The sequence below is a fragment of the Zootoca vivipara genome, chromosome 12 (genome assembly GCF_963506605.1).
Source record: "Zootoca vivipara chromosome 12, rZooViv1.1, whole genome shotgun sequence".
Lineage (NCBI taxonomy): Eukaryota > Metazoa > Chordata > Lepidosauria > Squamata > Lacertidae > Zootoca > Zootoca vivipara.
In genome coordinates this window covers 30,406,680-30,423,438 of record NC_083287.1, presented here as the reverse complement: position 1 = coordinate 30,423,438, position 16,759 = coordinate 30,406,680, and the positions used below count along the sequence as shown (strand labels likewise).

Below are 16,759 nucleotides of genomic sequence, written 5' to 3'. Positions count from 1 at the left end.
CAGCTTGAACAGTGGAAATGGAAAGGATGATGGACAGGCCATTGCATACTCAAAAGCTGATCAACTTACCCGCTCATCAAATAGAGTTGCCTGGAAGATAAAATATATATTAGCATGACATGCCATTTCAACTCGGATTAGCCTGCTTAACAACACTGTTTATTTCAGGCATTTATGAATCGCTTTTCAGGTGAATCTCACAAAGTTGCTTACATATTGGAAGAATAAGCATTACTAAAACAATATCATAAAACAGTAAAGTCAAGGTGTAGCAGGAAAAACACTTCTGGAAATCCCAAAGTAAATGTGATATGATACGAGTCGTTAGCTCTATTTACCCAAACTTTGTGGTGAGTATGAATATGTTAAATGGAACAGCATGGCTCAAATCCAGCTGACTATTAGAAGATCAGAACAAATCCCATCACTTATTCCTTTCCATAATATGTTTTCTTCTAATGAGCCACTAGGAGCTCATTTCCTTATTTGTCATGTATATATTCACAACTTCTGCATCCAGTTCTCCCCTGAGAGCTTCGGTCTTCTACAATGTCTAATAATTCTTGCCGTCTGACCTTATCACGTCCTGTTGTTCTTCTGTGTTTCTATTTGACAGCAAACTGCTAATCTTTCTCATTATGCCATTGTATAATTAAGGGGCATAGCTCAGTAGTAGTGCATTTGCCTTGCATGTAAAGAGTTCTGGATTCAGTGCCCAGTATCTCCAGAAAAGAACGTAACAAGAGTCTGCTGGATCACACACCAATGGCCCAGCTAACCCAACAACCTCACACTGGCCAGCCTATGGGAAGCCCACAAGCATGGCCCGAGTATTCTCCTCTCCTTCTGTTTCCAGTCATAAGGCTCCAGTCACCTGTCACCTGAGCCACAGGCCACTGCTGGCCATGGGGAAAGACCTCCATCGGATCTGCTATGGCAAACCAGCTCCATCAGGCCTCCTCTGCCTGCAGCTACCATCTGCAGGGAGCCATTCCAGCAGTGGGAGAGAGAGCTGGGAAGCAGAACTCAAGTGCATCAGCTCTGCTGTGACAGGCCAGCTCCATCAGGCCTCCTCTACCCTAACGGTCAACCTGGGGGCAGCCATTCTATCAGACGGGGTGGGGGGGAGTTAGGAAGCGGGGCTCATCTCATCACCATCAGGCACCTCCTGCCCCTGAACTGTGCCAGCTGGTCATTATGGAAACAGCTGTTTAGAAATTGGTGCCAGAGTTGGGATTTGGGTTTTCCTCTTCCCTCCCTGTTCCCTTTCCCTTGTGTGTCATTTCAATTTTTAAGACTGTAAGCCTGTGGGTAGGGACCGCCATGTTTTGATTGCATGTAAGCTGCTCTGGGAGCATTTTTGGCTGAAGAATGGGGTACAAATGTTCTAAATAAATGAATAAATAAGAGCTGACCAACATAAGCCCTCTTTTCACCCGTGAATGTTCCCAATGAAATGTGCTGCCCCATTCATATGTTAAAGTTAGCACTTTAAGAGTGATGTATGATCTGAATGGGCACAAGGCTGGAATGCTACTGTTTCAAGCCACTGCGCATCACAGGAGCTGGGCAGGAATGGAGAGCTTACATGGCTAAAGTCATTCTTTGTGACCTCTTGGGCAGTCACCATATTGATTGATTGACTGTTTGATTTTTAGTTACAGGTAGGTAGCCGTGTTGGTATCTGACGAAGTGTGCATGCACACGAAAGCTCATACCCAAATAAAAACTTAGTTGGTCTTTAAGGTGCTACTGAAGGAATTTTTTTTATTTTGTTTGATTTTTATTTATCAAAATTTATATACCACTGGATTGGTTTTTTTGTAAAAAAAACAACAACAAACCCTCTAAGCTGTTTAGAGGGGGATGAGAATAAAATATTGAAAATACCAATAAAAACAGTTAAAAACAAGCATTTAACAATATCCAAAAGATGATTTTAAATCAACGGTAGCTGCATGAAACTTCTGCATGTTTGGGTAGGCTTGACTAAACATCAATGTTTTGAGCAGGTGTTGAAAAGAATACAGTGGAAGCAGGCCCGGCTCTAGGGGTAGTCTCGGCAGTGTGGGGCGCCAGGGTGCCAGGCCGGCAGGAGGGTGCTGCACGGCGAAGCCGCGCGGAAGCCATGCTGCGCACTGCGCACTGCGCACGCCGGACGCCGGAGCGATCTCCGCGCCACGGCGCCAGGGTGCCCAACCGGCTTGAGACGGCCCTGAGTGGAAGAGCTAGCCAGATGACAACACGCAGTGTTGATGCTGCCATGCTAAAACATTGGTTCCTTACAGGTCCTTATTTCTTAATTATTCATTTATTTGCAGCCTTTGTACGCCACTTCATAACATTAACTTCTCTGGGTGGCTTACAATCAATGAGTAAGAAAAACAATTTTGATATGAAGAAGCCACCCAACCCAGAGTAGCTAGGGCAACCCAGTCAGATGGGTGGAGTACAAATTAAATTATTATTATTAGGCATGAAACCATACAATCAAAATAAGCAAAAAATGAAATCATTGCACTCTCAAAGTTAAAGAAAACTGCCTCAGATTTAAAAACTGAGAGGCCCAGGCCACATCAGGTTTTTTAAAAAGGCGTAGGTGAACAGAAAGGTTTTAATCTGGCACCAAAAAGATCACCAGGCAATATTCCCTGGAATGGCTGTTCCATAACTGGGATGCCACTACTGAAAAGGCCCTGTCGTTGGTGGCTACTACTGCTGCGGGATAACTCAGTTGGTAGAGTGTGAGACTCTTAATTTCAGGGCTGTGGGTTCAATCCCCCTGTTGGGCAAACAGATTCCTGTATTGGACTAGATGAGCCTTGTGTTGTTCCCTTCCAACTCTACGAGTCTACGAAACTATAAGAAGAAGAGGAAGAGGAAGAGGAAGAGGAAGAGGAAGAGGAAGAGGAAGAGGAAGAGGAAGAGGAAGAAGAAGAAGAAGAAGAAGAAGAAGAAGAAGAAGAAGAAGAAGAAGAAGAAGAAGAAGCCTTTAAAAGATATTACTTACCAACTGGTCCCGTATTTTGTCTGATAGGTTGGGATCGCTGAGGATGAGCACAGGCTTCCCAGGCGAATCGCCAGATATCAAACGCAGTTTGGCTTGATTGGCAACCTTAGAAAGGCCAATGGTGATGAACGATATTCCAAGGGCCCGGGCAGCTTCAGATATGCCCTGCACATCAGGAGACTTTGGGTGGTCGATCCCATCCGTCATCAACAAAGCCACTTTGACACCTATTTTACGGCCTTCTGTTTTGAACAACTGGGTAGCGTTGGAAATAGCATAGTAGGAATACGTGCCGTGCCCGATAAAGGTCATCGCAGCAACTTCCTGCTTAAAGGTCTGCAAGTTTCTCCATTCGGCAAAAGGGTGGTCGATTTTGACCGAACTGCTGAACTGCATGATTGCCAGCCTGAAGTCATACCTGCGGACCCTGGTGGGCTTCATGAGGAAAAGCTTGTCGCTTAAGGTGGTGATGAACTCCTTCTGCTTATCAAACAGGACATCTTTTGCGCTTTCGGAACTGTCCAGGACAAAGATGATATCGATGAAGCAGACGGAAGCTGCAGAGGGCAAGATGGGGCAGAAGTCATTCAAAAACAGGGAACAAAACCGCAGTGGGGAAAAACAACAACATGGGGTGTTTTCAAACAGAAAGGGAAGAGGTAAGGGGAATTCCAATCCAGTTCTAGGTTCTTCTCATTAGGTGGTGGAACAAGCAGGCGTCAGTGGTGGTTCTGCTTGTGGGTTTCCTATAGGCATCTGATTGGCCACTGTGAGAACAGGATGCTGGACCAGATGGGCAGTTCCTATGTTCTCAATTCACATGATAATAAAGCCATAATAGTATTGCTGAAGTATATTCATTCACTAGGGATTGGAAGTGTTGATTTAACATAGGGCTGCAGTCCTTTAATATAGGCATGGGAAAACTGCTGCTGTCTAAATGTTCTCTTATTAGTTCGTGGCTCCATGTACATAGCGTATGTTTTCTGATTGTGAATTAAGAAACAATTCAACTGTGTTATATAAATATTGTTAGTATACTCTTAGCCTGCGTGTTGCTTTCTGTTTATCAGATTGTTCTGTTTTGCAACACAGGGGATTTTATTTTTTTATTTTTTTTGCAAGACGTCTGAATGTTGTCGGACTACAGCCTCCATCACCCCTGACCATTGTTCCATGCTGGCTGGAGCTGTTGGGAGCTGGAGTCCAACAACATCTGCAGGGCCATTGGTTTCTCACATCTGCTTTAATATGACATACATTTCATATAATCAGGACAGCCTGCATATTGCTGAAGGCAACCTTTTGTGTAGTGTATCTATTTATATTACAATGGCTTCTTCTGCTCCGTATTATTACTATTATTATTAATAAATTTAATTTATTAATGGGCTCAGGGCGGCTAACACCGGATATAAAACAGCTGACTAAATTACAACATAAGAACAAAATTAAATAAACATTAAAATTAAAATGCAGCCTCATACGGAAGGGAAAGGGAAAAGGAAAATGGAGGAGGGGATAAGGTTGGCTCCAGGCCAAAAGCCAGGTGGAACAACTCTCTCTTACAGGCCCTGCGGAAAGAAATCAGGTCCCGCAGGGCCCTGGTCTCAGGAGACAGAGTGTTCCACCAGGTCGGAGCCAATGTTGAGAAGGCCCTGGTTCTAAAGAAAACCCTAAGACGTTTGCCTGTTATGTGTGTATTATAGGGAAAATAAAAGCAACAACTAGAAATGAGTCAATTGCCTGAGCTGGGTGGGGCTGCCCTGCCTTGAAGGAGCAGGCATGCAGTTTGAATCTAGGGCTGTCCCGGAAAGCCAGGAGTTTGTGCATTGGTGACTGCAAAACTGGATACCTGCAATGTACTCTATATGGAGCTTCCCTTGTGCTTGATCTAGAAGCTGCAGTTAGTACAGAATGCTGCAGCATAATTGCTGACAGGAGTGAGAGCCTTTCAGCATATAACACCGCTGCTCAGAGGTCTGCACTGTTTGCCCATTTGCTACTCAAGGTGTCACAATTAATATACTGTATATAGCAGGGGTTCCCAAACTAAGGCCTGGGGGCCAGATGCGGCCCAATTGCCTTCTCAATCTGGCCCGCTCCCAGTCCGGGAATCAGCATGTTTTTACATGAGTAGAATGTGTCCTTTTATTTAAAATGCATCTCTGGGTTATTTGTGGGGCATATGAATTCATTCATTATTATTTTTTTCAAAATATAGTCCGGCCCCCCACAAGGTCTGACGGACAGTGGACCGGCCCCCAGCTGAAAAAGTTTGCTGACCCCTGGTATATAGCCCTTAACAACTTGGGTCCACCTGATCCTAAATATGCCTTCTAGACCACTTTGATCTGCAGAACTGACACTATTGTAGGTACCACATAATACTAGCTGTGCAGTTGTAAGAAATCAAGCTTTTAATGTAGGAGCACACTTAGGAACTCCCTGCCAATTGACACCAGACAGATGGTTTCATTATACCCTTTTCGGCATCTGCTTAAAACATTTTTGTTTCAGCAAGCCAATCCAAACATGTGGAAGTCGCATGTGCTTTATCTCTTTTTAGCTACTGTTGGTTAGAATTGTCTCTTGAAAGTTTTTAAATACCCGATTTCAACTGGGATTTTTTTCAATAAATTTTTCATAGTGCTAATGTTTCATTTTCCATTATTGTAAACTGCTTAGAGGTTTCCTTGCAACAAGCTATTTTGTTTATTTAATAAGGAAATAAATATTCCAATCTATTCTGAAATTGTGGGTGTGCAATATGTGTTTTCCAGTAGCACATTCCACCTGAAAGAAAGTCTGTTGAGTTGTTTTTTTTTTAATGTGAAAGAAAATGTGCCTTTTAGAATAGAATAATTATGTCCCTTGTAGTCTGGTCTTAATGGAAAACATGCTGTTCCCATAGAACTCAGGACTTGTTACCAAAACGATACAAAATCTCCATATATTAATAATTTGCCATTTTCCCTTGGAGATTATTCCATTGCGCTTGGAAACATTTCATGCAGCCTATAGCAAATTCTAAGAAAATGACTTTACCCTGAAGGTTCGCTTTTCCTGTTAGAGAACTTGGCTTTTGTCCCCTTCTTCTGTTTTGTCCATACACTACACAGTTTGTAGCAACAGCCAAAGCCAAAAGGCAAAAGACAGAATGTTTTTTCCACATAGCGACGGAGATTCAAAAATCAAAGGATCACTTACTGCTCCTGCTAATAAAAACAAAAAGGCTGTTAACGTCTCGTGCATATTAATAATAAATCTGTAACTTCTTAACACACATTTACTCAATGAATATAATGCAAACTTGCCACAGACCAGAGCCAGCACCTGATAAAAAATATTGGGGGAAGAACAGAAAGGGCGTAGTATATTTCTGGGTGGGCGAGAAAGACAAAAAACAGTAGCATATGTTAGTGGCAGAGACAGAATGGCCATCTGTCAGGGATTCTTAAGCTGTGATTCCTGCATTGCAGGGGGTTGGACTAGATGACCCTTGGGGGTCGCTTCCAACTCTACAATATTATTATTCAATGAGTTCAGAAATGGGGGGCAAGGGGAGCGAGCTCCTTGTTTGGGGACATTTGCCTCCCCCCCGGTGCCGCCAATTTCCCATGTTTAAAAATTAAAATAAAATTACTTCCCATTTTTTAAAATTAAAACTATGCTTAAGTTATGATGATTATCATATCTTTTAAAGCAATGTTCCTTCCATTGTTCTGCCTTTTTGCTTTTGTTTGCTTAATTTTATTTATTAATGGCCTTAAAACGATTTATTTTAAGCTCTTATTCTGCAAGCTGCCTTGTGTATACAGTCCTACCTCGGGAGTCGAACAGAATCCGTTCCCGAAGTCCATTCGACTTCTGAAACATTCAACTTCCAAAGAGCGGCTTCTGATTGGCTGCAGGAAGCTCCTGCAGCCAATTGGAAGCCGCAGAAGCCCAGAGGCACAGCTAGGTGGGTGCGGTGGGTGTGGCATGCCCTGGGTGCCATTGGGGCACCACATGGCACGCCCCATCCCAGCCCTTATGGGCCCCTATGGGCCCCAGGTGCCCGAGACGCTTCCTCCGCCACTGCAGAAGCCCCGTCAGATGTTCGGCTTCCAAAGGAACGTCTGAAAACTGGAACACTCGGGAGGAAATTGTGGGGAAATGTTCTAAACCAGGGGTTGCCAACCTGGCTCCCTACCGCCCCCTAGTGGGCGTTTCAGGATTCTAGGTGGGCAGTAGGGGGGTTCTACGGCACAAGCTGAATCCTCCTTCCATCGAGCACTGGTGGGCGGTAAGGAAATTTTACCACCAAGAAAGATGCATTAGTGGGCGGTAGGTATAAAAAGGTTGACTACCCCTGTTCTAAACAGACAGACAGACAGACAGACAGACAGACAGACAGCTAGTTTATGAATTAGATACATATTTTCCAGAAAGCATGATAAACGTTTCCCTTGGGGAAAGGGCCATAGCTCAGGGACAGAGCATCTGCTTTGCATACAGAAGGTCCCAGGTTCAATCCCATGGCATCTCCTGCTAGGGCTGAGAGATATCCCTGACTGAAGCCCCGGAGAGCGGCTGCCAGTCAGAGTAACCAATACTGAACTAGATAGGCCATTGGTCTGACTTGGTTTACATCGGCTTCCTATGTTCCTGTTGTCCAAAGCTATATCATTCTTTTCACTTTTTTGAAATATTCTCAGGTATACTGTACTTGGCATTCTCCTAAGACTTACAATAAAACAAGCTGCCCCGTGGTATAATAAAATAATAATAATAATAATAATTTTATTATTCACCCCGTCCATCTGGCTGGGCCTCCCCAGCCACTCTGGGCGGCTTCCAACAGAAAAATGAAATAAAATCATTGATTAAACATTAAAAGCCTCCCTAAACAGAGCTGCCTTCAGATGTCTTCTAAAAATCTGGTAGCTGTTTTTCTCTTTGACATCTGATGGGAAGGCGTTCCACAGGGCGGGCGCCACTACCGAGCTATTATACATGATGGAATTAATTGATGCAGAGAAACCACTTTAAATAGCAGGAATTAGCACTGTCATCCTTTGCACACACTTCCCTAGAAGCAAGTCCCATTGAAGTGAATGGGGCCTACTTCTGAGTAGGCATGCATGAGATCGTGCCGCAGGTTACATTTTGAGATATGTGCAAAGTTCAAACTTTCCATTCTGTGTAGAAAACCTTTTGAGCCCACCTCAGCCCTTTATTACAGTGCTGCTCATTTGGGTGCCTGATGTACTGTAAGTGTGCCTCAAAATTTCATTTTAACACACAGGCATGTCCATAATAATTCATAGGCATTGATTTAAATTTATGTAAACCCATATTTCAGAAAGAAAACTATTTGGCAACAAAAAGCCACTACTAAGTTATCCGCTATTATAGCATTATCCTTAACATGGTCCATGGGATGTTGTTTGGCATACGCATATTTGGTTAGATTTACAAGATAGATGAGCAGCTTGATTTAACACATTTGTACTGTGACTTACAGCCAAATCCTATGTATGTCTACTCAGAAGTAAATCCAGCTAAATTCAGTAGAACTTAAACTCATGTAATTGTGCATTAGACCTTACAATGCAATCCTATATATATCAACACAGAAGTTAATCCCACTGAGTTTATCCTAGTAAAAAAAAACACCTCTAGCTTTAGATGCAACTTACAAGAATCTATTAGAGAAATGCATTTACGATATCGCTAATATGAAACATTTAAACAATATGCTTCTCTTTCCAATTCCAAACTCTCCTTACAGAATATTGTTTAACATCACCCAGTACTTTGATCTAATTAATTCATTCTCTCCCCCCAAAAAAGATACAATACAATGTCATTTAATAATATGACAATAATTATTATGCCATTTTGTTTCAAGCCCCATTTGGATTTTTTGCTAAGAGAAACAATTTCTAAAATATTGGTATCTTACCTTATAGAACACCAAATCAGCAAGCTTGGGAATAAATAGTCTGTAAACAAATATGAACTAGAAAATGCATTCCTAGGGTCGCTGGGTTTTTTGTTTTGTTTTTAAATACTTTTAAGCACAGCTGTCCTTAAATAAATAATTAGTCCTAATGCAAATCAAGGAACCCTGCATCTGGATTTTTCACGATCCTTTATTCATGTTTTATTAGTCCAAGTTGAATGCAGAGTGGTTAGGCATGCAGCCAAGGTCTAGCAATCTGGGTGGGAGCATAAACAACTTTAAAGGAACAGCCATTCAGAGAGTTTGCTACAGAGTTGGTTGCTGTTTGCTAAATGAAAGCGGTACTTCTTACAAACAACTTCTACTGGCATTTGTGCCTGTCCCTGCCATGCTCATTTTTCAACAATGCTTCCTGTACGAGATAATACAGCAACCATCATACTATGTGTGCATTACAGTGAATGGCCAAAATTTGGGGAAGGTTATAGATGAGCTTTGAAAACATCTGGAAACTGATACATCTGTTTCTTCACCACACACACAACAGTGCATGCTAGCAGTTACCTTTATGTCACAGGTGGGGAAGCTTTTCAGTGCCATGGGCCAGGTCATTATCAGGAATGGGCTGCTACTTGTCAATCACCTGATGTCGCAATGGCTGGGAACTGGCGTGCACTGCCAAAAACGGGACAGGATTTAACCCCCACTCATCAGCTGCTGGTGTCTGGTTGTGTGTGCCAATACCAAATTGAAAGCCACACCCCTGTCCATCAGCTGATATCACCTGCCTATGGGTGTGATATCAGCTAATTGACCTATAGACCAAACTAGAACCCCTGGCAGATGGGTGCAAGTGGGCGGAGCTATTTTGTGTGCTTAGAAGTGGGGCATGTCCACCTGCACACTTGTGCAGATTCAGACTGCTCGTAAGGTGCTTTGGTGGGCTTCCTAGCCACTCATATACACATTACCTTACCTGTGTATCCGTGAATATCATGACCTACCAGGGTACTTTTTCTCTAGCCTCTCCCTTGGTTTTGGTGCATTCTTCAACAGTTGGTTCAACAATTAGAACGGAAGAATTCCGCTCCCATGAATTATTTCAAATACCAAAAAGATACGGAGTTCACAGTGCTTCCAAAAACATATCTTCTTCTTCTTACTTCAACATTTTTCACTTCAACAGTATAAATTAGGGAGTTATTTTATAGCTGCTATTTGGGGGGGGGGTCCAAGGTCCTTGGCCATCTACTGTGAATCATCCAGGGATCTACGGTTGGAACCAGATCTGCCCATCCTTGCTATGGACTACATGTTTGTAAAGATCTGTACTCACAATCAAGGGAAATCAGGGTCCCGAAGCAGTGGGGAGAGAGCTCTACATACATAGAGCTGTACATAGTCAATCAGCTGGACACATGGAGGTTGTTTGCGGGGGCAGCACCCTACATTGCCCTCCATGCATTCAGTCTAAGGTGTGAAACAGGCTGCATAGTGTCCTGCAAAGGTTAGGGGACAACACCTATCCAACAACCATTTGCAGTTATCAACACATTCTGTTACCACACCAAATATTACTAAAGATTTCTTTCCAAAGGTGGTCCAGCTGCAGAAAAGAATAAGCAAATAATCTTCTGGCACCTTAAAGACTAACACATTGATAATGGTGGTACTGTAACAACAACAACAACAACAATTTATTATTTATACCCCGCCCATCTGGCTAGGTTTCCCCAGCCACTCTGGGCAGCTTCCAGAAGGATATTAAAATTCAATAATCTATTAAACATTAAAAGCTTCCCTAAACAGGGCTGCCTTCAGATGTCTTCTAAAAGTCTGGTTCTGTAGTTGTTTTTCTCTTTGACATCTGGTGGGAGGGTGTTCCACAGGGCGGGTGCCACTACCGGGAAGGCCCTCTGCCTGGTTCCCTGTAACTTGGCTTCTCGCAGTGAGGGAACCGCCAGAAGGCCCTCTGCACTGGACCTCAGTATCCGGGCAGAATGATGGGGGTGGAGATGCTCCTTCAGGTATACTGGACCGAGGCCGTTTAGGACTTTAAAGGTCAGCACTTTGAATTGTGCTCAGAAACGTACTGGGAGCCAATGTAGATCTTTCAATACTGGTGTTATGTGGTCTCGGCGGCCGCTCCCAGTCACCAGTCTAGCTGCCGCATTCTGAATTAGCTGTAGTTTCCCGGTCACCTTCAAAGGTAGCCCCACATAGAGCACATTGCAATAGTCCAGGCGAGAGATAACTAGAGCATGCACCACTCTGGCGAGAGAGTCCGTGGGCAGGTAGAGCCTCAGCCTGCGTACCAGATGGAGCTGATAAACAGCTGCCCTGGACACAGAATTGACCTGCACCTCCATGGACAGCTCCCAGGCTGCGCACCTAGTCCTTCAGGGGCACAGTTACCCCATTCAGGACCAGGGAGTCCTCCACACCTGCCCGCCTCCTGTCCCCCACAAACAGTACTTCTGTATTGTCAGGATTCAAGCTTAATCTGTTAGACTGAGCACCAAAGCACCTTATGAGCAGTCTGAATCTGCACAAGTGTGCAGGTGGGCATGCCCCACTTGTAAGCACAACCTCAATCTGGTAGAAGTTCTCATGGATTACAGTCCACTTTATCAGATTTGTTATGCCTCTGTGTGACAAGCACAATAAGTACTAGAGAGGTGGCACAGCCTGAGTACATTTAGTCAGAAGCTTCAGTGCCCAATAGGATTAACTTCCTATTCAATAGGTTCACTATTGCAGCCTAAGACTGCAGTCATAACCCTACTTACTCGGGAGAAAGTCCCACTGAATTTTGAGTAGACATAATTAGGATTGCAGTCTTTGTCTGTCTCCCATTCCAGGCTGGGACCCCCAGAGATGCTCTGGCTAGGTGTGTGGAAAGGTGCAGGCCCAGCAGCAAATGATCAGGACCAGGGACAGCTCATTGTGAAGCTGGATTCAGGAGAGCAGCCAGATACTGTAACAAGTTCACAGAGTGGAGTGTTGCTTATTTGTGCTGTTTGGAGCCAACTGATGGCAAGCAGTCTTAGAGCAAGTTGGCCAATTCTCTACCAGGTCAAGTTCAAGGTTTTGGTACTAACATTTATGACCATAAATAGCTCAGGGGCAGCTTGAGAAAACACCTTATCTCTGATATGTCCAGTAGGCCTCTGCATTCTGCAAGAGAGTTTCTCCTCCCAATTCCTAAAATATAAGAAGTCCACTCCACAGCAACATGGAGCAAAGCTCTCCGTGTGGAACAGGATTCCTGTTCAAATATGACAGACATCCACTATTTGTACTTTCCCCAAACAACAGAACACACTTTTGTTTCAACAAGTGTTTCCAACTGGATGAAAATGACTCTGGCTTGCATGTTATCTTGTTTTGGTTGTACAGTCATACCTCGGGTTGAGTATGCTGCGGGTTGCATACTTTTGGCTTGCATACTCGGCGGACCTGGAAGTGTTTACTTCCGGGTTCCGCGGCACGCACTTGCGCAGAAGCGTTCTGCGCGCTTCACACATGCGCAGAAGTGCTCTATTGGTGCTTCGTGCATGTGCTAAAGTGCTGTTTGGGCTGCGTACTTTTCTGGGTGCGAACGGCACCCCGAAATGGATTGAGTACGCAACCCGAAGTACCACTGTAAACTGATCTTCTTTGGTACTGTTTTTGAAACTTTTTTAAAGTTGTTTTTTAATTGTGTTTGTAAATTGTCTTCACACACTTGTAGAAAGCAATTCATAAAATGATCATTATCATTCTGGTCATCATCCTAGCCTCCCTGGAGAAAGCTGGCATTCTGCTACGCAGCCATGTGCTTCAGTGGACTGGAATGCACATAGTGGTTCTCCTGGGCTGTTGGTGGTTCTGGGGATGAGTCTTCAAAGACCTCAGGAGCAGGGGATGAAGGCTCCAGTCACTATTCTCCACTCACTATTGTAAATGTAAATGTACTGTAACTTCTTTTCTTTGAGATCAACATGTATCTACGTTTCTCTAAAGCCACAGAAGGCGATGCAACCTTCCACCAATTTGACTTCACCCCAAAAGGCGCACTCTTCCATTGTCTCCCGAGACAGATGGATGACAACAACTTTGTTTCTTTGAGATCAACATGGCAACTGTTGCCTCTGAATACCTTACAAAGAAAATAAATACTCATTAGTGTAAAGTCCAGGAAGCTCGCTTACGAGCTTCAGCATTTCCCAAACCAAGTAATTTGAGCAGACTAACATATGCTGCTGTAAGGGTATGAATTATTTCAAGCTACACAGGAAATCTAATCAGAAATGAACCAGTTTGCCTATATGGTTGGACCAAATATTGTGTCACTATGTTTATTAATTCAGAATTAACTGAATTAAATTTCTTGTCAAGTTTATCATATAGTTCTTTATTTGGGTCATTAGCAGTTTATTATTAGCATTCATATCTTTTATAGCATTCATGAAAGTCACCTGACAGGTCCATTGAATCTTTGCCAGCCTTGCTTGGGCTCTTGGGAGCTGGAATCTAATAACATTTGGAAAACCACAGGTTAGCCACCCCTGGTCTATAGGAAAGTTAGTAGTTTTTTTTCTCATTTGGTAGTTGTTATGTAACAACTTCAGGCTGGTCTCCAGACTGTCTGGCAAATATTGCTTCCATTAGCCTCTTTTCATGGATATGTTCTTGGAAACCTGGCAGACCCTGAATGTGTGGGAATGTTGGGAAAAGGTTGATGTGGAGACTGGCTGGATGCTGCCTCACAGCTTCCAAAACGTTTTCCTCGTATGGTTCACTTTCCCTGAAAACCTAAAAAGAGAGGTTAAACAAATCCACCAACATGCATGTATCTTGGCCTGTTATTTTCTAAACTGGGAATAATTTAGGATCAAATTAGGGATCTACTATCACATACTGTACACAGAAATCAAGGATTAACTACTCCCTATTAACTACTTTCATTGTGAGATAACTGTATATCTAAAGAGTAGGTAAAGGGTAAAGGGACCCCTGACCATTAGGTCCAGTCGTGACCGGCTCTGGGGTTGCGCGCTCATCTTGCATTATTGGCTGAGGGAGCCGGTGTACAGCTTCCAGGTCATGTGGCCAGCATGACAAAGCCGCTTCTGGCAAACCAGAGCAGCACATGGAAACGCCGTTTACCTTCCCACTGTAGCGGTTCCTATTTATCTACTTGCATTTTGACGTGCTTTCGAACTGCTAGGTTGGCAGGAGCTGGGACCAAGCAACGGGAGCTCACCCCGTCGCAGGGATTCGAACCGCCGACCTTCTGATCAGCAAGCCCTAGGCTCAGTGGTTTAACCACAGCGCCACCTGGGTCCCTATATCTAAAGAGTAAATAATAGATTAAAATAGATGGCATTGTACTCTGTGGTTGTTGGATTGCAATTAGAGGGAAGCAGCTATTCTAGATGTATATTTTCATATTTTATATACGGTAGTTGTTCTTTTAAAAAATGCAATTGTTTTCAACTGTTTCCTTAATAAAATGTAAATTGTAAAATGTAAATTGTTACACACACACACCAATTTATATAACTGTTTTACATATGTAAATATGAATAAATAGGTACCACTTCAGTGGGAAGGTACACAGTGTTTCCATGCGCCTCTGTGTGCCAGAAGTGGTTTAGTCATGCTGACAACATGACCCGGAAAGCTGTCTGTGAACAAACGCCGGCTCCCTCAGCCTGAAGCAAGATGAGCACCGCACACCATTGTTGCCTTTGACTGGACTTAACCGTCCAGGGGTCCTTTACCTTTTTTTACCTTTTCATATGTAATTCTGTTGTGAATCACTTTGAGAACATTAATTTGAGATTCAGAATTCAGAAATTCAGAAATGAATGAATAAAAACTATAATTTTCAGCAAACAGGAAAAAGCTTCAGCTGTAGTCCAACAAAGTTTTTGCTTTTGACAAGCTGAACAGATACAAAATGCCTGTGTGGTATTTAGTTTCAATCTGGGCCCAATTTGTTGCCTGTTCACAAAACCGAACAAGGTTCCCAGGAGTACCCAACAGGGTGCCCTCCAGATGTTGCTGGATGACAACTCCTATAATCCATGACCATTGAGCATGCTGGCTGCGGAAGATGGGTTTGGGGAGTCTAGCAACATCTGGAGGACACCATGTTGGCGCCCCCCATCCAAAATTGTTTCCATTGCCAGAGTCAACTATTTGCAAAGTGTATTTCCCGCACAACTGCTAGCCCCTCAAAGATCTGTGATGAAGCAACAGAGAGTTACTCTATTTGTAGCTTTCAGGCAGACTTGAGTCCCAGTATTTTATTGTATCTTTAATCATTAAGCAGTTGGTATTTCACACTAAATAAACTGACATGAAGTGTGTCGACAGTTTTGTTAATATCCATTGCCTGTTCGACAGCACTGAATGTGGGGCTCAGTCTTCTTAGTCCTTAGTTTTGGGGGAAAAACAAAACCAAGATGATTTGAGCTCCACCTTGTGGGTCTCAATAGCACATCATTTGATTCCTGTTAAATAGCTGTTTCTGTAACCTTTACAAGTCTAATGAATGTTGTAATCTTTTTACTTTTTTGTCTGTAAACTGCTCAAGGTAGGATGACCAGATTAGTAAAGAGGCACAGTCAGGTGCATTTTTAATAGTTGTATAGAAGAGGGAATTTCAGAAAGCATAACTTGCATGGCCTGCTAGGGTTGCCAGACTCAACAGAGGACAGGACTTCTGTGCTTTTAATTGCCCTGCTCTCTTTTGAGTCTGGAAACCTTAAAGAGAAACCAGCAGACCCTTTGCTTGGAAATTAAACAAAGGGTCTGCTGGCTTCTCTTTAAGGTTTCCAGACTCAAAAGAGAGCAGGGCAATTAAAGGCACAGAAGTCCTGTCCTCTATTGAGTCTGGCAGCCCTAATTTCAGCTTGTGTGTCACTGGGTTCTGTTTCTCTGCAAAGATGGTGAGTTCAGAAGGTACCGTGTACAAAGGTGCAGTGAGGGGCTCTAACTCCTGAGCTGGGGCGGTGGGGAAGATGCTGTTGAACCCCATCAGCCCCCAGCCAGCATGGCCAGTGGTCGGAATGATGGGAGTTGGAACCTAGCAACACTGAAGCCTTGACTAATGAGTGCTGATTCACTTCCTGGCAGTGATAGGAAGTCCTGTCCTCTATTGAGTCTGGCAACCCTATGGCCTGCTGAAACTGTGTTTTCAACACAACTATAAAAGTGCAGGTGACCTATCCTCTTTTTCATCTGGCAACCCTATTCAAAGGGTTTATTATTGTAAGGAATAGGATTTGTGGCTTCAGCAAATTCTGGCTGATTTACAGAGCAATCCTATATGTGTCTACGTGTGAGGGGACGGGGACCCTTGTGAATTCAATCCAGTTTCCCACCAGGTAAGTGGGAAGAGCATTGTACCCTTAAAAGTGGCGTGAAGGAAGATCTTTCAGATTTCTTTCCTTCCTCACTGCACCTGTATAGCAGTGCTATGTTGGTGCTGATGTAGCAACTGGTTCTTCCAAAAATATTGTCTGCTACCCTGTTTCTCCGAAAATAAGACGTAGCCATAAAATAAGCCATAGCAGGATTTTAAGTATTCAAGGAATATAAGCCATACCCTGAAAATAAGCCATAGTGTGTGTTTTTTTTTTTGAGGAAAAATAAATATAAGACGGTGTCTTATTTTTGGAGAAACACTGTACTGTCTACCAGAACAACACAGTGATGTCACATATATACGGTAGTTCAACTGGTGGAGGCTGAGACATTCCTCCACATGTGGTGGGAACCCTCAGGTACAACCTGAAAAAAGAGAC

General features: G+C 43.4%; 1 protein-coding gene across 2 annotated transcripts in view; it reads right to left on the bottom strand.

Moving 5' to 3' along the window:
• The window catches only part of COL28A1 (collagen type XXVIII alpha 1 chain), an 81,172-nt gene extending 71,998 nt beyond the window's left edge, over nt 1-9,174 (bottom strand). The window contains exons 1-4 of one of the 2 annotated variants that reach the window (XM_060280753.1): nt 8,961-9,174; nt 6,059-6,228; nt 3,011-3,567; nt 70-90 (exon numbers count right to left, since the gene is read on the bottom strand). In XM_060280753.1, coding sequence (XP_060136736.1) covers nt 70-90; nt 3,011-3,567; nt 6,059-6,185 — 705 coding nt within the window. In that variant the 5' untranslated portion in view covers nt 6,186-6,228; nt 8,961-9,174. The remainder of the gene's footprint in view (nt 1-69; nt 91-3,010; nt 3,568-6,058; nt 6,229-8,960) is intronic. The other variant, XM_060280754.1, reaches the window with a different exon arrangement.
• Nucleotides 9,175-16,759: the final 7,585 nt, after the last annotated feature.